The 21,524-nt window shown below is 50.4% G+C and overlaps 1 protein-coding gene across 1 annotated transcript in view; it reads left to right on the forward strand.

The window, feature by feature from the left end:
- Nucleotides 1-21,524, forward strand: part of SCAF4 (SR-related CTD associated factor 4) — a 915,362-nt gene that overhangs the window by 266,036 nt on the left and 627,802 nt on the right. The window contains exons 11-12 of the mRNA XM_086934003.1: nucleotides 17,163-17,257; nucleotides 17,391-17,511. Coding sequence (XP_086790129.1) covers nucleotides 17,163-17,257; nucleotides 17,391-17,511 — 216 coding nt within the window. The remainder of the gene's footprint in view (nucleotides 1-17,162; nucleotides 17,258-17,390; nucleotides 17,512-21,524) is intronic.

The raw sequence follows: 21,524 nt of genomic DNA on the forward strand, positions 1-21,524 counted from the left end.
TGCCGCGCTGGGAATCGAACCCTGGTCCCGGGCCGTCCTCTGCTCTCGGGTCTGCCGCCTCTAACCAGTGAGCCACACTACTTCACTCATGTCATACTGCTTTGTGTAAGAAAAGTAATCTGAAAAGTAATTTGCATGATATTTTACTAAAACTTCTATACAAAGTATATGTACTGTGATCTGAAAAACCATAGCACTACTGTTATCAAATCTAAGTACATTTACAATTGCAATCCAAACTGTGATACAACTGCATTACTATTGAAAAGTATTAATTGCTTACTTGTGCTAGACTTGCTTGGTTCTAGAAAATAAAATAACTAAAAGAATATTTTTATACAAAACAAATTGGACTCCCGTTCAGTCTTTGAATGTGTGAATTCATTTGCTGACTGAGTGTGTACAACAAATGCTTAACACTGTCCTCTGATAAAGCCTTACTGCTCGACCACACTACCACAAATGGAGAGTGAGGTGCTATCTACTTTACCCCTGCCTACCTTTTGGGTTCCACTGGACTCTGTACACACTATACCTCACTTTGGTATAGTATATACAGAGCCAGCTTCCTACACCCGCCTCTCAGCTCTGCACCAAAACATGCTTCAGAGCCAAAACTCTCCGCTTTGAAAACACAAACATGCTTCAGGGCTGAAACATTCCACTGCCAAAGACAAGTCTATTTAGACACCCAAATCTTTGGGGCTTCCCTTTCGTGGACCCCTCCCATCCTGGGGGAGGGTCTTGGCACCTGGTCCCAGAATGTGCATTGTTTCAGGCCCCTGAGAGCAGCAGGCACTCGACCCAGGGGTCCAGAAAAATGTCAGCTCAAAGCAGCCACTCAGCCTGGACACTTGTGTTAAATCATTTTTCAGGGGGCATCTCTAAGATGGCCTATGTGTTAATTTTTAATTAAATCCCACACTGGCATCAGAGTGGGTTTAATGTGCTGAGAAGTTTGATACCAAACTTTTCCGTTTTCAGGAAAGCCATTATGGTACTGTGGAGATTGTAATGACAAACTCCCAGCACCATATACTATAATGGCATTACTTCACTTACAATGTCTAAGAATGGACTTAGGCACTGTAGGGGTACAGGGCTCATGCACCTGTACCCTCATCACTGGTATAGTCACCCAGCTAGAGGGGGGGGGCTGATCTATGACAGGGCTGTGAGTTGTAGGCATGGCGCACAAGAATGTGTGCCATGCCTGTTGGCTATTCACTTTGTTCTGCACCAAAACATGCAGCGTGCAAAGGCAGTGCGTGAGTGTAAAGGTACGGTGCCTCTAAGGGTGGCACAAGATGTGCTGAAGCCCTTAGAGGCCTTCCCTGGTCTCAGTGCCCTGGGTACCTGTGGTGCCAATTTCCAGGGGCTGACCTGTGGCTAGAGTGTGCCAATTGGGTTTGGTCTTCAATGCAGTTTTAGGAAAAGAACATAGGCCCTGGGTACCTGTGAGAAAGAGCCCACTCTTTCTGCATGGTCGCCCCCACATTTTGCTGAATTGCTGATGTACTTTGAGTGTGCCCTGGGCTCCTGCTAATTAGGTACCTAGGGCCTGTGTTCTTTCCATAAAATTACATTGAAGCCTAAACCCATTCAAAAGTCTCACCTACAGTCTTCTCAGATGCAATCTTATCTATGAGCCACTCCCAACACTTGCACGTCTCTCGCCTCCCCCAGTGCAGACTGAATTTCCAATATCCAAACCAACCAAACCTTGCCAGCCAGGATTTCATGCGCCTACTGGGAATGACATCACACATTGCAATAGTATCATACAAGACTACACATGCGTCCATTACAAGAATGCTTAGTACGTCAGTGGAATCAGTTAAAGGGTCAATTAACTGATCTAGTGATAGTGGACAGCGGCACCCATCACTCTCTGTGGTGGTGGAATCCACAGAATTTATCATAAGGGCGGCCTATATTCGACCCTGTTTCACAAGTAGTTCTAACAGCGGACACATCTCTCAGGGGTTGGGGTACCCATCTCTATCATTACACAATTCAAGGTGTGTGTGTCAACAAACAAAAACGTCTCCACATCAACTTCCTAAAGCTTCTAACAGTATTATTAGAGCTGAAAGCTTTTCAATCTCATCTCACAGGCAAAGTTGTCCTAGTCTGGACAGACAACATACCAGCGATGTAATATGTACAAAAACAGGCGGGGGCACACTCTCTCCAACTGTCACGCCTGTCTCCGACAATTTGCAAATGGGCAATCCATCACAAGATTCACCTTCTGGCAGAACACCTCCCGGGAGTGAGCAATCAAAGTGCTGACATCAGCAGAAGGAGCCCGCAAATACATGAGTGGGAACTTCATCCCCAAGTTCTCCTTCCATACTTTAAACAATGGGGATACCCACGAATAGATCTGTTCGCCACATTAGACGACACACAATGCCCAAACTTTGCCGCCATGTTCCCACACCATCTGTTCAAAGGCAATGCCCTATGGATGAATTGGTCAGGCATATTTGCCTAAGCTTTTCTGCCTCTCCCACTCCTTCCGTTTGTTTTGCGGGATCGCCGACAAACATCCCTCATACTGATTTGGTAGCTCCCACATGGACCCGTCAACCTTGATACACCACCCTGTTAGAGCTCTCAGTAGTTTCCCATCAAAAGCAACACCTCACCTCCAGTCTCCTCACTCAGAACCATGGAGAAATCAAGCATTCAAATCCCAAGGAGCTCAACTTGGCGATTTGGCACCTAAAGTCGTAGAGTTTGGATATTTAAATTTGCCACCAGACTGTATGAGTATTCTGAAAGGAGCAAGAGACTTTACACCAGAGCTTGTTATCCAGCAAAATGGAAACAATTTGTTTACTGCAATAACAACATTCTAACTCTAGATGCTTCTGTTCAGAACATTGTCTGTTAACTTCTAAACCTACAGCAATTCGAGCTAGCTTACACATCTGTTCGGTTGCTGCTTGCAGCAGCAGCTGCGTATTTACAAAACAGACAGCATTTATCTATGTTCTTGTCATCAATGGAGGGTTTAAAGAGAATTATACCACCAAGAATTGCACCAGTGTGGTATCTTAATTTTGTACTCAAAAGATTTATGGGTCCACCGTTTGAACCACTACACAAGTGTCCTTTACCGTTTCTCTCATGGAAGGTTACATTTCTAATTGCAATCTTTTCATTAAGAAGAGTTGTGAGCTACAGGCATTAACCTTAACCCCTTCGATGCTGATGACGAGCTCAGCTCGTCATCAGCCACGGGTGGCGTGTGCTGATGACGAGCTGAGCTCGTCATGTAAAGCGGTAAAACGAAAAAAGCCGCACAGCGCAAAAATCGCCGCAGCAGCGATGCGGTTAAAAGAACCCTTCTTGCAGCTCCATAAAGATAGGGTAGTTATTTGCACCAATCCCCGATTCCTTCCCAAAGTGGTTTCTGCTTTCCATATTAACTAATCAGTTGAGTTGCTGGTGTTCTTTCCTCAACCTGATTCAGTAGCAGAATGAGCTCTTCACACACTTGACATCAGAAGAGCTTTATTGTATTATATCGAAAGAACAAAATGTTTTCGTAAAACAAAACTGTTTGTTCGAGGCATGTGGGCTGCTGAATTCATATCTGTGCATAGATCGCCACCTAGTGTTGGGTCCGGATGATTGCACATTGTTGTCCTGGAAGAGTCTTCGAAGTATCACGAGATAGGTGGCTCCTCCCCTGGACTACAGTGCGCATGGGCATCGCCTCCATCCCCAGATTGTTTTTTTCCGCCATTGGGTTCGGATGTGTTTCGGTTCCCTCTGTCGGAACCGATAGTTGTTCTATTTCTACTCGAGACCAAAAGGTCTTTAGGCTGGGCGTCGGTATAGTTGCGTGCGGGTTTTCTTTCTGACTCTCAGCTCCGATTTCTTGCTGCCCTTCCACGTGCCTTCGGCGCGGACGGGCCTACATTACACCTCTAGCCATGGAGCGGACTCCATTTAAAAAGTGTCCGCTGTGCCACTCAAAATATTCGCACCTCGACGTGCACCCTGTGTGCAATACCTGCTTGTCGCCGGATCACCGCGAGGACACCTGCATGGCGTGTTCGAAATTCCGGAGCAAGAAGACATTGAAAATTCGCCGGGCCAATCGACTCCAGGCTCAACTATCGGCTGCGGCGCCCCCTCCAGAAGACATTTTCCAGGAATCTGTCGAGGTAGAAGACGACGCGCAAGACTCGGACTCCGGTCCCGTGTACGATGAGGAGACCTACGACGCGGGTGAGGAGGACTTTGACGAAGTCTCCGACGAGGTAGGGGACGACGATCAGGCTTGTGCCACGATGGGGGATAGCTCAGAGGAGGAGCATCCCCAACCAGACTCAGGGGTTATACCCCTTCAAACGGCCCAGGTCGAGGGATCGCCTTCGGGCCTTACCCAAGATCTCACTATAAGTCCTACGTCCCCGCCTCCGGGCCCGGTCACGGACATTTCGGAACCATCACTTCAGTTGATAAAACCGAAAGTGAAGCCAACTGGTCACGCGCCATCGGATCCGAAACCGAAACCGAAAGTGGCGCAGGTGATGAAGGTTCTGGAGGCGTCAAATACAAAGGCATCCAAAATGGCCGACCAGAAGCGTCGCGCCAAAATGGCCGACCCGAAACCATCCGGGTCGGCGCCGAAGGCGAAGATCTCAGATGCGGCTGCATCGGCGCCGAAAGGGGTCGTGGACCCGAAGACGGCTCCGAAGAAACGTCAGGGCGACGACGCCGATGGGCATGGGCCGCCGGCACCGAAGAAAGTGCCCTCTGTCGTTGTGGATCTCGAGGATGAGGATTCGCTCGAGCCAGTCCAGCCCTCTCCAGCCTTCACAAAGAAGGTGGCGGAATCCTTGCAGCGGATTCGAAAAGCCGGGGTGGTTCCCGCTCAGGACACTGTGGCGCCTCAGACTACCGCGGGCCACAAGCCTATCCGTTTCACTCTCCCGCCCAAGTCGGCGCCGAAGGCCTTCGCGCCGAAGCCGGGCGGACCCGCTAAGGAACCATTGACACCCAAAGCTGCCTCAGCGGTGCCAAAGCCTCGACTCCAGTCACTTGCGGTCGAGGAACGTCGTGCGGTGTTCATCGACGCCAACACCGGAAAACTGTCGCTCCTCAAGAGGAAGATCACGACGGAGCCGGCGTTGGAACCCTTTAAGATCCCTCTTAAAAACAAAAAGGACTCTGCGGGATCTTCGGCTATGGTGGAACCTGTGTCCCCCCAGGCCCTGGGGCACTCGCCGGCGCATTCAGTCGCAGTCGATGCCGACGAGGAGGATGCCGAGTACACCTATCCGGCGTACTCGGATCCGGAGGAGGAGCCTGTGCCCTGGACCACCGGGGCCGACAACGAGGACCCGCAGTCGGGTCAGGACACTCAGCTTTTCGCCGCCAAGACGTCCCCTACAGAAGACTCGGCGGCCTTCAATGCACTGATAGAGAGAGCTGCGGCCAACCACGACGTCGAACTACACTCCGACCCCGTGGATGTGGACTTCTTGTTCGACACCTTCTCGGTGGCTGAAAAGTCGGTCAAAACGCTGCCGATGCTTAAGGGGGTGCTCAAGCATGCCGCAGATGTCTTCAGGGAACCCACACGGGCGCGTGTGGTCAACCCTCGGATCGACAGGAAATATCGGGCAGCACCCACAGATCCAACGTATATCAAGGGACACTTGCCATTGGACTCCTTGGTCGTTTCCAACGCTCGGAAGAGGGCAAACTCTCAAACAACTGGTGACGCTCCTCCCCCAGATAAAGAGTCGAAAATCTTTGAAGCCTCAGGCAAAAGGATCGCTGCACAGGCAGCTAACATCTGGAAGATTTCTAACACCCAAGCCCTGCTCGCACGTTATGATAGGGCACATTATGACACACTTGAGGCCATCCTACAACACCTACCTGACCAATACAAGGAGGCAGGGGAGATGCTTATTCAGGAGGGTAAACTCATTACTAACGCATCCATCAAATGTGCACTGGATGTGGCAGACACGGCCTCCAGGGCTATCAATACAAGCGTGTTGCTTAGACGCCATGCCTGGCTTAGGATTTCGGGGTTCAAACCCGACATCCAGACTACTATACTAAACCAAACAGTCAATCCTGACCATCTGTTTGGCCCTGAAGTGGATGCCTCCCTGGAAAAAATGAAAAAAGACCAGGAAACTGCCAAGTCAATGGGGGCTTTACAAAGTCAGCAGTTTCGGGGTGGCTCCTTTCGCCGCTCAAATTCAAAAGGCACCTCAAGAGGACAGGCATCCCAATCCACACAATATTACAAGGGTAACACCCAAGCCTCGTTTAACAACAAGGGCAGAGGTGGTTACAGAGGCAATAATGTCAAGGGCAGGGGACGTGGAAACAATGGCTCCAGGTCCACCACCACCAACAAGCAGTGACGTCTTGTCACTGCCCCCCGACCACACAACACCAGTCGGGGGGAGACTCCAGCAGTTCCTGCCGGCGTGGGAGTCCATCACCACAGACAGGTGGGTGAGGTCTCTTATCCAGTACGGGTACTGTCTAGAGCTTACGTCCATTCCACCGGACATACCGCCAAGAAACCGTCCTATGTCCAGCGAGCACTTGACCTTGTTGCAGCAAGAAGCTCTACTCATGCTGCAAAAAGGGGCGATAGAGCTCGTTCCATTGCAAGAACAGGGAACAGGGGTTTACTCCCTCTATTTTCTCATCCCCAAAAAGGACGGGTCCCTCAGACCGATCCTGGACCTCAGGCCCCTGAACTGGTACATCCTCTCGGAGCACTTCCATATGCTCACGTTGCAGCAGGTGCTTCCCCTGCTTCAACAGGGGGACTTCCTGGCTACACTGGATCTGAAGGATGCATATTTTCATATCCCCCTGCATCCTTCACACAGGAAGTATCTCAGATTCACAATCTTAAACCAGCATTACCAGTTCAAGGTTCTGCCGTTCGGGGTCACCACAGCACCAAGGGTATTTACAAAATGCCTGGCGACCGTGGCGGCGCATCTCCGTCGCCAGCACGTCCACGTCTTTCCCTACCTGGACGACTGGCTCATTCAAGCAAGGACAGAACAGCAGTGCGTCGACCACGTGTCACGCACCATTCATCTCCTGCACGATCTGGGATTCTCTCTGAACTACCCAAAGTCCCATCTCCAGCCCGCCCACGTGCGACAGTATCTGGGCGCGACAATCGACACTCTGGCAGCCACTGCGCAGCCAAATTCAGTGAGAATCGCCAGTATCCAGGCGCTGATCCAACGATTCAGACCCCAACACTCGCTTCCAGCGAGGGTGTTCATGCAGTTGATAGGCATGATGGCCTCCTGCATCTCCATTGTCCCGCACGCGAGACTACATATGCGTCCGCTTCAGGAGTGCCTGGCACGTCAGTGGACTCAGGCTCATGGGCAACTGACAGACCTAGTGTTGGTGAGCGGTCGGGCGTACAACTCTCTGCATTGGTGGAATCCACTAAACCTTTGCAAGGGCCGACCATTCCAAGAGCCTGTCCCACAGATTATCCTGACAACGGACGCCTCTCTCCAGGGATGGGGAGCGCATGTACTCCATTACACTGTGCAAGGACTATGGACGCTACAGCAACGGAAGATGCACATCAATGTGTTGGAACTGATGGCAATCTTCATGGCCTTAAAGGCGTTCAAAGTACATCTGTGCAACAAAGTCGTGTTGATCCGGACGGACAACATGACAGCCATGTACTACATTCTGAAACAGGGAGGCACACACTCTCCACAGCTGTCTCATCTGGCTCAGAGCATGTGGAAGTGGGCCATTCAGAGGAACATCTTCCTCATGGCAGAGCATCTCCCGGGCAAAGACAATCAAATGGCGGACCTGCTCAGCAGGCACAGCCATCAGATGCACGAGTGGGAGATACATCCATCAGTACTCCAACCGTACTTCCAAAGGTGGGGTCATCCAGAGATAGACCTATTCGCCACAAAGGAGAACGCAAAATGCCAAAGCTTCGCCGCCAGGTTCCCACACCCGCAATCACAGGGCAATGCGATGTGGATGAACTGGTCAGGCAGATTTGCGTACGCTTTTCCCCCAGCACCTCTGATACCGCTGGTGGCACGCAAGCTCAGGCAGCACTCGATGACTCTCATCCTGGTTGCTCCAACGTGGGCTCGCCAACCATGGTACACCACGTTTCTCGAACTCTCCGTGGTACCGCATCAAAGGCTTCATCTCACTCCCAGCCTTCTGACGCAGAGCCATGGCGACATTCAGCACCCAGATCCGCAACAGCTCAACCTGGCGATCTGGCTCCTGAAGTCCTAGAGTTTGGCTACCTCAATCTTCCTCCCGATTGCATGGACATCATTCGGGAGGCAAGGAAGCCCACTACTAGAGCTTGTTATGCGGCTAAATGGAAGAGGTTTGTCATCTACTGTGCTAACCACGATATTGACCCGCTAGATGCTTCCATTCAAAACATCATCTGTTACCTTTTTCACCTGTATCGATGCAATCTAGCGTACTCTTCCATCCGCATTCACCTGTCTGCTATGGCAGCATACCTCCAGAATAGGCAGCACCTGTCACTCTTTAAGGTCCCTGCTATCAAGGCCTTTCTGGAAGGACTCAAAAGGGTCATTCCACCAAGGACCCCACCAGCTCCAGAATGGAACCTCAATGTGGTTCTTACGAGGCTGATGGGTCCTCCCTTTGAGCCACTGCACTCTTGTGAGCTTCAGTTTCTGACTTGGAAGGTTGCGTTCTTAGTAGCAATTACATCGCTACGGAGGGTTAGCGAGCTGCAGGCGCTCACCATCCAAGAACCTTTCTTCCAAGTACATGCTAACAGGGTGGTGCTCCGCACTAACCCTAAATTCCTACCCAAAGTGGTATCACAATTCCACATGAATCAAACAATTGAATTGCCGGTGTTTTTTCCAAAACCCAGAGACGCTGGCGGAGCGCATGCTCCATACCCTTGATGTGAAACGGGCTTTAATGTACTATGTAGACAGGACGAAAGATTTCCGCAAAACCAAACAACTTTTTGTTGCTTTTGCCACACACCACAAGGGAAACGCTATCTCCAAAGCGGGGATTGCTAGATGGATAGTAAAGTGCATTCAGATCTGTTACGCTAAAGCTAAGCGCACTCTCACTATCCCACCGAGGGCCCACTCCACCAGGAAGTTAGGGGCCTCTATGGCTTTCCTAGGTAACATTCCCTTAGAAGATATCTGTAGAGCAGCCACATGGTCTACCACACATACTTTCACTAAACACTACTGTGTAGACGTGCATTCCAAACAGCAGGCAGCTGTTGGTCAGGCTGTTCTAAAAACGCTTTTTCAAACTGCTGCAGCTGGCACGGGCGACCGCCGATAATGGAGGGACTGCTATGTATTCTATGCACAGATATGAATTCAGCAGCCCACATGCCTCGAACTGCAAATGCTACTTACCAGTATGCATCTGTTCTTGGCATGTAGGGCTGCTGACATTCATATCGCCCACCCTCCTCCCCGGCGCCTGTAGCAGCTGCAGTGTTCATTCATATATACACATATGCTCATAGCATGGCCATCACTCACATTCTTCACTCCATCTCTGCCAATGGCTAAAAACAATCTGGGGATGGAGGCGATGCCCATGCGCACTGTAGTCCAGGGGAGGAGCCACCTATCTCGTGATACTTCGAAGACTCTTCCAGGACAACAATGTGCAATCATCCGGACCCAACACTAGGTGGCGATCTATGCACAGATATGAATGTCAGCAGCCCTACATGCCAAGAACAGATGCATACTGGTAAGTAGCATTTGCATTCTTTTACACCACCTCACAAAGGCAATCCTATTTCTAAATCTGGCATTTCAAGATGGATTGTTAAGTGCATTGAAACTTGCTACGCAAAACAAAGAATTTTATCTATGTTCGAGGCATGTGGGCTGCTGAATTCATATCTGTGCATAGATCGCCGCCTAGTGTTGGGTCCGGATGATTGCACATTGTTGTCCTGGAAGAGTCTTCGAAGTATCACGAGATAGGTGGCTCCTCCCCTGGACTACAGTGCGCATGGGCATCGCCTCCATCCCCAGATTGTTTTTTTCCGCCATTGGGTTCGGATGTGTTTCGGTTCCCTCTGTCGGAACCGATAGTAGTTTTACGTTTCTACTTGAGACCAAAAGGTCTTTAGGCTGGACGTCGGTATTGTTTCGTTCGGGTTATCTTATTCTCAGCTCCGAACGCTTCCTGCCCCTCCGCGTGCTCTCGGCGCGGACGGGCCTACTCGACGCTCCAAGTTCCTGAACATGGAACGGACTCCGTTCAAGAGGTGTCCGGTGTGCACCTCCAAGTATTCACACCTCGACGTGCACCCTGTGTGCAACAAGTGTCTATCACCGGACCATGACGAGGACAGGTGTATGGCCTGCTCAAAGTTCCGGTGCAAGAAGACCCTAAAGCATCGTCGGGCCGCTCGACTCCATGCCCAGTTGTCGGCGCCCCCTGCGCCCCCGCCGGACAACATCTTTGAAGCATTTGAAGAGGACGAAAATGTCTTCCAGGTTTCGGACTCTAGCCCTGCGTCGGAGGGAGAGGACTACGACGCAGAAGATAAGGAGTTTGATGAAGCCGGCGACGAGGTAGGGGACGACGATTGGGCCATTGCCACCGTGGGGGATAGCTCAGAGGAAGAGCACCCCCAGACTCCTTCAGGGGCTAATCCCCAACATACGGCCCAGGTCGAGGGATCGCCTTCGGGCCTTACCCAAGACCTTGCTAATAGTCCAACTGCCCCGCCTCTCGGCCCGGCCGCAGACATTTCTGAGGCGCCACTCCCGTTGAAGAAAACGAAAGTGAAGCCATCGGGATCCACACCATCGGTTTCGAAACCGAAAGTGAAAGCCCCACTGGTGGGACAGAAGGCTCTAGAGGCGTCAACACCTAAGAAAGTCAAAATGGCCGACTTGAAAAGCCACGCCAAAATGGCCGACCCCAAGGCTTCGGGGTCGACGCCGAAGACGAAGGTGGTCGACGCGGCTGCGTCGGCGCCGAAAATGGTCGAGGTCGACGACCCGAGAAAGGCTCCAAAGAAGCGCCAAAGCGATTCCACGGCTCCGGCTGTGCCGGCTCCGACCGTCGGGGCCAAGGATGGCAAGCTGTCGACTCCGAAGACGCTGCCCCCGGCAGACTCGACTCCCGACTCAGGGAAATCGCTCGAGACGGTCAAGCCCTCTCCAGCCTTGACGAAGAAGGTCGTTGAATCCCTCCAACGGATTCGAAACGCTGAGGTTCCCGAACCAGAGGGAGTGAAGCCGAAGCCCGCATCGAAGCCGGCGAAGGCGCAAACGCCTATTCGCTACACCCTGCCGCCAAAGTCGGCGCCGAAAGCCTTCGCTCCGAAGCAGGGGGCGGACGTGCCCTCGAAGGAGGTGTCGACGCCCAAAGCGTCGCTGGCGGGGTCAAAGCCTCGGCTCCAGCCACTCGCTGAGGAAGAGCGCCGTGAGGTCATCATGGACGCCAATACTGGGAAATTGTCCCTCCTCAAACGGAAAATTACCACGGAACCGGTGCTTGAACATTTTCGGATTCCTCTTAAAAACAAGAAGGACTCGGCGGGCGCTTCGGCCCCTATGGAGCCTTCGTCTCCCAAACAAGTGGAACGTTCTCCTACGCGTTCTAACGCAGGGGAAGGTGACGATGAGGAGGAAGTCGAGTACAACTATCCGGCGTACTCGGATCCGGAGGAGGAACATGAACCCTGGTCGGCCGGAGCCGACCCAGATGACCCGCAATCGGGTCAGGAACCGCAACTCTTTGCGGCAAAGACCTCACCGACGGAGGACTCTGCGGCCTTCAACGCCCTAATTGAGAGGGCCGCAGCCAACCATGATGTTGAGCTCCACTCAGATCCTGTGGATGTGGATTTTTTGTTTGACACTTTCTCAGTGGCAGAGAAGACAGTCAAGACATTGCCAATGCTCAAAGGGGTGCTAAAGCACGCGCCGGAGGTCTTCAAGGAGCCCACTCGGGCGCGTGTCATCAATCCTCGCATTGATAAGAAATATAAGGCAGCGCCCTCGGATCCAACCTACATCAAGGGACACTTGCCACTGGACTCTTTGGTTGTATCCAACGCTCGGAAGAGGGCGAATTCACAGACTACTGGTGACGCTCCTCCCCCAGACAAAGAGTCGAAAATATTCGAGGCCTCAGGAAAAAGGATTGCTGCGCAGGCAGCTAACATCTGGCGTATTTCAAACACGCAGGCCCTACTTGCACGCTACGATAGGGCTCACTATGACACCCTAGAAACACTGTTGCAGCACCTACCTGACCAGTACAAGGAGGCTGGGGAGATGTTAATTCAGGAGGGCAAGCTAATCACTAACGCTTCCATCAAATGTGCGCTAGATGTGGCTGACACTGCCTTCAGGGCGATCAACACTAGTGTGTTGCTGAGAAGGCATGCATGGCTTCGAATCTCAGGCTTTAAACCTGATATCCAAACAACCATACTCAACCAAACAGTTAATCCTGACCACCTGTTTGGCCCCGAGGTGGATGCGACACTGGAAAAAATGAAAAAGGACACAGACACTGCTAAGTCGATGGGGGCCCTCCAATCTCAGCAGTTTTGGGGTGGTTCCTTTCGCCGCTCCAATTCCAGAGGCGCCTCCAGGGGTCAAGCATCGCAATCCACACAGTACTACAAGGGCAATACCCAGACCTCATACACCAACAAGGGTAGAGGTGGCTACAGAGGCAACAATGTCAAGGGCAGGGGACGTGGAAACAATAGCTCCAGGTCCACCACCGCCAACAAGCAGTGACGTCTTGTCACTGCCCCCCGACCACACAACACCGGTCGGGGGGAGACTCCAGCAGTTCCTGCCCGCGTGGAAATCCATCACCACGGACAGGTGGGTGAGATCTCTTATCCAGTACAGTTACTGTCTGGAACTTACTTCCACTCCACCAAACATACCTCCAAGGAGCCGTCCTATGTCCGGCGAGCACTTGCACTTGTTGCAGCAGGAGGTCACAGTCATGCTGCAAAAAGGGGCAATAGAGCTCGTCCCACTGCAAGAAAGAGGAACAGGGGTTTACTCCCTGTACTTTCTGATCCCCAAAAAACACGGATCCCTCAGGCCCATCCTGGACCTCAGGCCCCTCAACTGGTACATTCTCTCGGAGCACTTCCATATGCTCACGTTACAGCAGGTTCTCCCTCTACTTCAACAGGGGGACTTCCTGGCCACACTGGACCTAAAGGATGCATACTTTCATATCCCCCTGCATCCTTCCCACAGGAAGTATCTCAGATTCACACTCCTAGACCAGCACTACCAGTTCAGGGTTCTGCCGTTCGGGGTCACCACAGCGCCAAGAGTCTTTACAAAGTGTCTGGCGACTGTGGCGGCGCATCTGCGACGCCAGAACGTCCACGTCTATCCTTATCTGGACGACTGGCTCATTCAGGCAAGGACAGAACAGCGGTGCGCAGACCACGTGTCACGCACTATTCATCTCCTGCACGATCTGGGATTCTCGCTGAACTATCCAAAATCTCATCTCCAGCCCGCCCATGTACGGCAGTATCTGGGCGCGACGATAAACACGCTGGCAGCCACTGCGCAGCCAAATTCAGTGAGAATCGCCAGCATCCAAACTCTGATCCAACGATTCAGACCTCAGCACTCGCTTCCAGCGAAGGTGTTCATGCAGTTGATAGGCATGATGGCCTCCTGCATCTCCATCGTCCCGCACGCGAGACTACATATGCGTCCGCTTCAGGAGTGCTTGGCACGTCAGTGGACTCAGGCTCATGGGCAACTAACAGACCTAGTGTTGGTGAGCGGTCGGGCGTACAACTCTCTGCATTGGTGGAATCCACAAAACCTTTGCAAGGGCCGACCGTTCCAGGAGCCTGTGCCACAGATTATCCTGACAACGGACGCCTCTCTCCAGGGTTGGGGAGCGCATGTACTCCATTACTCGGTGCAGGGACTATGGACATTACAGCAGAGGAAGATGCACATCAACGTTCTGGAACTGATGGCAATCTTCATGGCTTTAAAGGCTTTCAAAGTACATCTGTCCAATAAGGTCGTGTTGATCCGGACGGACAACATGACGGCCATGTACTACATCCAGAAGCAGGGAGGCACACACTCTCCGCAGCTGTCTCATCTGGCTCAGAGCATGTGGAAGTGGGCCATTCAGAGGAACATCTTCCTCATGGCGGAGCATCTCCCGGGCAAAGACAACCAGATGGCGGACCTGCTCAGCAGGCACAGCCACCAAATGCACGAGTGGGAGATACACCCATCAGTACTCCAACCGTACTTCCAAAGGTGGGGTCATCCAGAGATAGACCTGTTCGCCACAAAGGAGAACGCAAAATGCCAAAGCTTCGCCGCCAGGTTCCCACACCCGCAATCACAGGGCAATGCGATGTGGATGAACTGGTTAGGCAGATTTGCGTACGCTTTTCCCCCAGCACCTCTGATACCGCTGGTGGCACGCAAACTCAGGCAGCACTCGATGACTCTCATCCTGGTTGCTCCAACATGGGCTCGCCAACCATGGTACACCACGTTTCTGGAACTCTCCGTGGTACCGCATCAGAGGCTCCATCTCACCCCCAGCCTTCTGACGCAGAGCCATGGCGACATTCAGCACCCAGATCCGCAACAGCTCAACCTGGCGATCTGGCTCCTGAAGTCCTAGAGTTTGGCTACCTCAATCTTCCCCCCGATTGTATGGACATCATTCGGGAGGCAAGGAAGCCCACTACTCGAGCTTGTTACGCTGCCAAGTGGAAGCGTTTTGTCATGTACTGTGTAAACCACAATATTGACCCGCTGGACGCTTCCATTCAGAATATTATTTGCTACCTGTTCCACCTGTACCAATGCAATTTGGCGTACTCTTCCATCTGCATTCATTTGTCTGCGATGGCAGCATACCTTCAGAATAGGCAACACCTATCACTTTTTAAGGTCCCTGCTATCAAGGCTTTTCTGGAAGGACTCAAAAGGGTCATTCCACCGCGGACACCACCAGCTCCAGAATGGAACCTCAATGTGGTTCTTACAAGGCTGATGGGTCCTCCCTTTGAGCCACTGCACTCTTGTGAGCTTCAGTTTCTAACTTGGAAGGTTGCTTTCTTAGTAGCAATTACATCGCTACGGAGGGTTAGCGAGTTGCAGGCGCTCACCATCCAGGAACCTTTCTTCCAAGTACACGCTAACAGGGTGGTGCTCCGCACTAACCCTAAATTCTTACCCAAGGTTGTATCTCAATTCCACATGAACCAAACAATTGAGTTACCAGTGTTTTTTCAAAACCCAGAGTCACTGGCGGAGCGAATGCTCCACACCCTTGATGTTAAAAGAGCCTTGATGTACTACGTCGACAGGACTAAAGACTTTCGTAAGACCAAGCAACTCTTCGTTGCTTTTGCCTCACACCACAAGGGAAATGCTATCTCCAAAGCTGGGATCGCTAGGTGGATAGTGAAATGCATTCAGATCTGTTACGCTAAAGCTAAACGCACTCTCACAATTCCACCAAGAGCCCACTCCACCAGAAAGATGGGGGCCTCTATGGCTTTCCTAGGTAACATTCCCTTAGAAGATATTTGTAGAGCAGCTACATGGTCTACCACACATACTTTCACTAAGCATTACTGTGTAGACGTGCACTCTAAACAACAGGCAGCTGTTGGCCAGGCTGTTCTCAAAACGCTTTTTCAAACGGCTGCAGCTGGCACGGGCGGCCGCCGCTAATGGAGGGACTGCTATGTATTCTATGCACAGATATGAATTCAGCAGCCCACATGCCTCGAACTGCAAATGCTACTTACCAGTATGCATCTGTTCTTGGCATGTAGGGCTGCTGACATTCATATCGCCCGCCCTCCTCCCCGGCGCCTGTAGCAGCTGCAGTATTTTCTTTACACATATTTTCATACTCTTAGCATAGGGCATCACTCACATATGTCACTCCATCTCTGCCAATGGCTAAAAACAATCTGGGGATGGAGGCGATGCCCATGCGCACTGTAGTCCAGGGGAGGAGCCACCTATCTCGTGATACTTCGAAGACTCTTCCAGGACAACAATGTGCAATCATCCAGACCCAACACTAGGCGGCGATCTATGCACAGATATGAATGTCAGCAGCCCTACATGCCAAGAACAGATGCATACTGGTAAGTAGCATTTGCAACCTCCTGCAGTGCATCCCACTCACAAAATAAAGGGCATCTGTGGCCTTTTAAGGTAACATTCCTATAGCTGACCTTTGTAAAGCAGCAACATGGTCTACACCACACACATTTACCAAACACTATTATGTGGATGTAATAGCAAGCCAACATGCCAGTGTAGTGCAGGCAGTGCTAAAAACACTTTTCCAGACAACTGCAACATCTACTGGTTAGCCACCGCTTTGGGAGAATTCTTCTATATAGTCTATGCAAAGCACGTGTGGATCTACAGCACACTTCTCGGATGGATTGTTACTTACCCAGTAAGCATCTGTTCTTGGCATTTAGAACTGTAGATTTACATTCACCCACCCTCCTCCCTGGGCACCTGTAATTATTGCAGTTCTCATTATTTACATTATCCACGCATGGACATCTCTTTTCTACACTCACTCCAGTCTCACCCTCTTGTTGGAAAACAATCTAACAATGGAGTAAATGCCCATGCGCACTATGACCAAAGGCATCGCATTACCTCGTGACTGGAAAGACTTCCTCGAAGAAAAACTACTCGCAAACATCCAAACCTAAAACTAGATGGCAGGAGTATGCAAAGCATGTGACTCTACAGCTCCACATGCCAAGAACAGATGCTTAGTGGGGAAGTAACATAATCCATATAGATGTGTTATTTTTACAAATTGGTGTGCTTCTTCTTATTGAGTTGTGTGTACCATTTATTGACTGTGCGTGTATTACAGATGTCTCACACTCCTCTCTGATAAGCCCTAAGGCTGCTTAACCACACTACCCCCTAAAAAAGAGCTCTTATTGGTATAGCACCAGCTTCCTAAGTTAACCTATTATCCTGTGGGAGTGTTTTGATTTATTCTTTAGTTAGAAAATATTTCTTCTTTGAGACAGTAAGTGATTGTACTGCATACATTGTGTTTTTAAGCTGCTTGACCGATTTGATTATGATGATGAACCAGAAGCAGGAGAAGAATTGAAGCAAGATGTTTCAACTCCTTCATCCCCCACACAGCCTTCATTGTAAGTTGTTTACTTCTGATATAAATTACAATATATGACCAGTATTCTCAAGCTTGTTTCCGTCAAGAACGTTACTAATTGCTTGTTTGGGTGCTGTTTAATGTCCTGTTATCAATCTTTCCTTGCACCACAGTGGATTTCCAGGAGATGGTGTTCAGCTGCCAACGTATTCCCAGCCCCCTGTACCGCTCCCCAGTATGGATTTGTTTCAGGCACATATGATGGGCGTCCCTCAAGATCCTTTGATGCACCAGGTGTGTATGATCATTACCATTGTGTGCCAACAAAGCTAAGAGCATGCAATCGGAGTCTGCTTTTGGTTTCCAGAGTTGAGAGCTAGATAAGAGGGCTGCTCTTTTTCCTATCTTGCCTCCAAACTCTGGAATACATTACCGCTAACCTTTAGCAAACAATTAATAACCTGTCAGTTTGTTTAAGCTCTTTGTATCCCGGTCAGCTGGACGTCAGCACAAGGAAGCCCATCTGGGTAGCCATGAGCTTAACAAATCCTTTAATTTGATGTGAAATTACCATTTTTGTTTATACACTGGCTTGCATGTTTCTCACAGTCATTCAAGTGATTATCATAATCAGGAAACTGCAACGAGTAATAGAATTCAGACCATTAAAGGTATGGTTTACAAAGTATGTTTTGCTAGATGTGAAACTTGCTTGGCATTTTGGTCCATGCGTTAGTTAATGTTGTGGGACTTGTGGGAACAAGCGACTTCATTCTGAGGACCCTCATAAAAAGTGCATTCATTGGCTCGATCCTGAACACCAGGTAAAAGATTGTAAAATATGTAGAACCTTCTCTCAGAAGACTCTAAAGGACAGAGAATGGTGTCTCCTTCTGTGGTTGCAGAAGTTCAGAGAGCCCTCTATCAGATGTGGAGAGTTTGTCCTCAGTCAAGACTACTACATCCTTGAAGAGGACCAGTGAGTCTCAGAAGGTTCCTCCTAAAGCTAAAGTGGTGAAGAAACATCAACTTGAAAAGTCCACTGACAGACCATCTACTTCAAAAGGGGTGATTTCTGCCCCTCAGAGTCTTTTATCACCTGTTATGCCCCCGAGATCTGATTCGCAGGCGTCCAAGACTCTGGCTACGCAGTTTTTACCTCAAAACTGAGTACCTAGTCGATGAGCTCATCGCTTCATCCGTCGACGAGGACTGCTATCGTCGCTTCTACGTCGACAACTTCAACTGTTGCATCTATGAAGTCGGCTATGATTCTTTCGTCTGCATCATCACTGTTGACGTTTGTGTCAGTAAAGGTGAGGCCTCTCATCTACGGCGTCTTTGTCTTCATCAACGGCGTCTGTGAAGCAAACAAGAAACATTTGTCGACGCACAAGTCCTTAACGATTGCTTCGTCGGTGGTGGCTTCGTCAGCTGTGAGTGTCGACTGCATCCATGGATCTAGTTCCTTTGAAGCCTTCGAGTTCTGTACTTCTACGGCGACATTCCTCCTTGGATAACTTGATGCCAATTCAAACTGCTTCTCAACCGCCACCATATTTATTTTCTTCTGATGTTGAATCAGAGGAGGATGACGGATTTCGGGCTGCTCGCAGTCCCTCTGAGCTTCTAATTAAACGTCAAGACTGATGAGGACCAGGAAGACTAAGATTTTTCAGCTCATGACAGTCAACCTACACCAGAAATTCCTATGGCGCAGATGCCTTTGTCTCTTATTTCCAACTTCCACTTCATGCTGGATGACGGTTACCATTGTTTCCTAATTCAGTACCGGCCTCTTTAACCTCCTCTTGCTACAGAATCACTTGTCACGCCTGTAGGAGAGTAGGGTCTGCTTCCTATGGTTACCCCCTTTTTTTGCTGTGATTATCTGGTTTTTTGACTTTAGTGTGGCTGTGGGCCTGCCAATCAGACCCACAGCCCAGCTGTTCTCTCTCTACCTTGATACCATGTACTTTAGGTATATACCCGATTGGTTACTGGGTCACCCTTGTGAGCCCCTGTTTAGTGTACCATAGGTACCCAGGGCATAGGTGCACCTTAGGCCTACCAGGGGCTGCAGCATGTATTGTGCCACCCCTGGTTTGCCTTCCAAACTGACACTACAGGTCTGTTCACACAGCCAGGCTAAGGTGTTATAATCACCCCTTACTTAGATATAGTATCCCTATATCTATATATACATATAGACACATATACACCTATGAGTCACTCCTATGGCAGGCCTCAACAATCCTGGACGCAGAGTGCTTGGTTTTATATGAGAGGGTGCCCTAGCATGAGCTGAGCCCCTCTGCAGCTTTCGGAACCATCTCCTTATAGCTGTTCTATGATATAGCCATACCATATACTCTTAAGTGCTTTATAATCCTCGTGGTTAATGCTAACTTTGGTTAGGCTTCATCGAAACATGTTGTTCGAGGCATGTGGGATGCTGAATTCATATCTGTGCATAGATCGCCGCCTAGTGTTGGGTCCGGATCATTGCACATTGCTGTCCTGGAAGAGTCTTCGAAGTATCACGAGATAGGTGGCTCCTCCCCTGGACTACAGTGCGCATGGGCATCCTCTCCATCCTCAGATTGTTTTTTTCTGCCATTGGTTTCGGATGTTACTATCTTAGCTCAAGTTAGGAAAACTTTCTTCGAAGCCAGAAGGCTTTCGACAGCGTCTGTATTATTTCGTTCGGTACCGATAACTTTGCTTCGAGAGGACATCAGGAATCGGAAGGGTTTTCTTCCACATTCGACCCGATCTTCGATGGAAAGAAGCCCATTCAAAAGATGTCCACTTTGTAATGCAAAATACCCGCACATCGTTGTCCACCCGGTGTGCAACAAGTACCTGTCCCCGGATCACAACGAAGCCAACTGTATGGCGTGTGCCCGGTTCAGGTCGCAAAAAACTCTTCAGATTCGATGCGCGGCTCGATTGGAGTCGCAGAAATCAGCGCCTGTTCCAGAAAACATCTTCGGGACCGAAGAGGTCGTTGATCTGGAGGATCGGGAAGAACTCTCAGATCCGGTTTCGGGCCATGACTCGGAGTATGACGACAAAGACGTGTTAGAAGAAGACGAAAACGTCGTCGAAGAGGTAGGAGACGACGCAGAGGCCCTTGGGGCCGTAGAAGATAGCTCAGCCGAGGAGCTAGGCCCAACCGGCTATACGGAGGCAGTCGACGAAGCACTCAATAAGGCTCAGGTCGAGGGATCGCCACAAGGCCTTACCCGAGATCTACAGACTCGTTCTACAGCCCCGCATAAATGCCCGGCTTCGAACATATATAAAGAGCCATCGGTATCAAAACCGCCATTGGTCGATCCAAAGAAATCGAAACCGAAAGCATCACTGCCAATACCGAAACCAAAAGTGCAAGTGGCCTTGGTCGGCTCCAAGGCCTCAAACCCTCGGAGCCGAAGAAACAGAAAAAGGCCGTCGATACCGAGAAGCTCAAGAACGTCATCGAACCGAAGGTTGGGGCACCGAAGACCAAAGTCAAGGCTGTCAGACCGACAAAGCCGACGCCATGGGGAATCGACCCACACAAAAGGCCCGAACCAAAAGAAGGGTTCGATCCTCGGTCGAGGCCGGCGGACAAAACGAAGACTGGCTCCAAGGACCCTGTCGAGTCGACACACCCGAGTCCATTCGTAGCCAAAGAGGTGTCGGAGTCACTCCAACGCATCAAAGATAAGGCTACAGCGGTCGGGCCGAAGAAGACCCCAACACCGAAGCTGGTCGGAAACGTTTAGACCGCATCGACACCGATCAAACAGCGCGTCCCAAGATGTTCGAACCAAAGAAAGGTATCGGAGCCATTAAAAAAGTGTCGATGGAAGTGGAGCCCACGGAGGAGCCTGAAGAACAGGAGTCGAGGCAGTTCATCGACTCGGAAACTGGTAGACTGTCCATTTATAAAAGGAAGATTATACCAGAAACCCCCATGGAGTCATATAGGATTCCCTTAAAAAAAGAAGAGGGATTCAACAGCATCGCCAGTTCTTGTGGAACCTCTCCAATCCTATGGACAAGAGCCTCAGACTTTTTCACCCACATACTCAGATGTGGATGCAGGGGATGATGAGGATGAGGATGACACTTATCATGTGGACACTGATCCCGATGATCAAAACCAACCATGGACAGACCCAGCTGAGCCAAAAGATCCGCAGACTGCCCCTGGCACACATGTATACAGTGTAAAAACATCTCCCACTGAGGACACTACTGCTTTTAACGCCCTTATTGAAAGAGCGGCAGGTAACCATGACTTGCAACTACATGCT

The sequence above is a fragment of the Lissotriton vulgaris genome, chromosome 8 (assembly GCF_964263255.1).
Source record: "Lissotriton vulgaris chromosome 8, aLisVul1.2, whole genome shotgun sequence".
NCBI lineage: Eukaryota > Metazoa > Chordata > Amphibia > Caudata > Salamandridae > Lissotriton > Lissotriton vulgaris.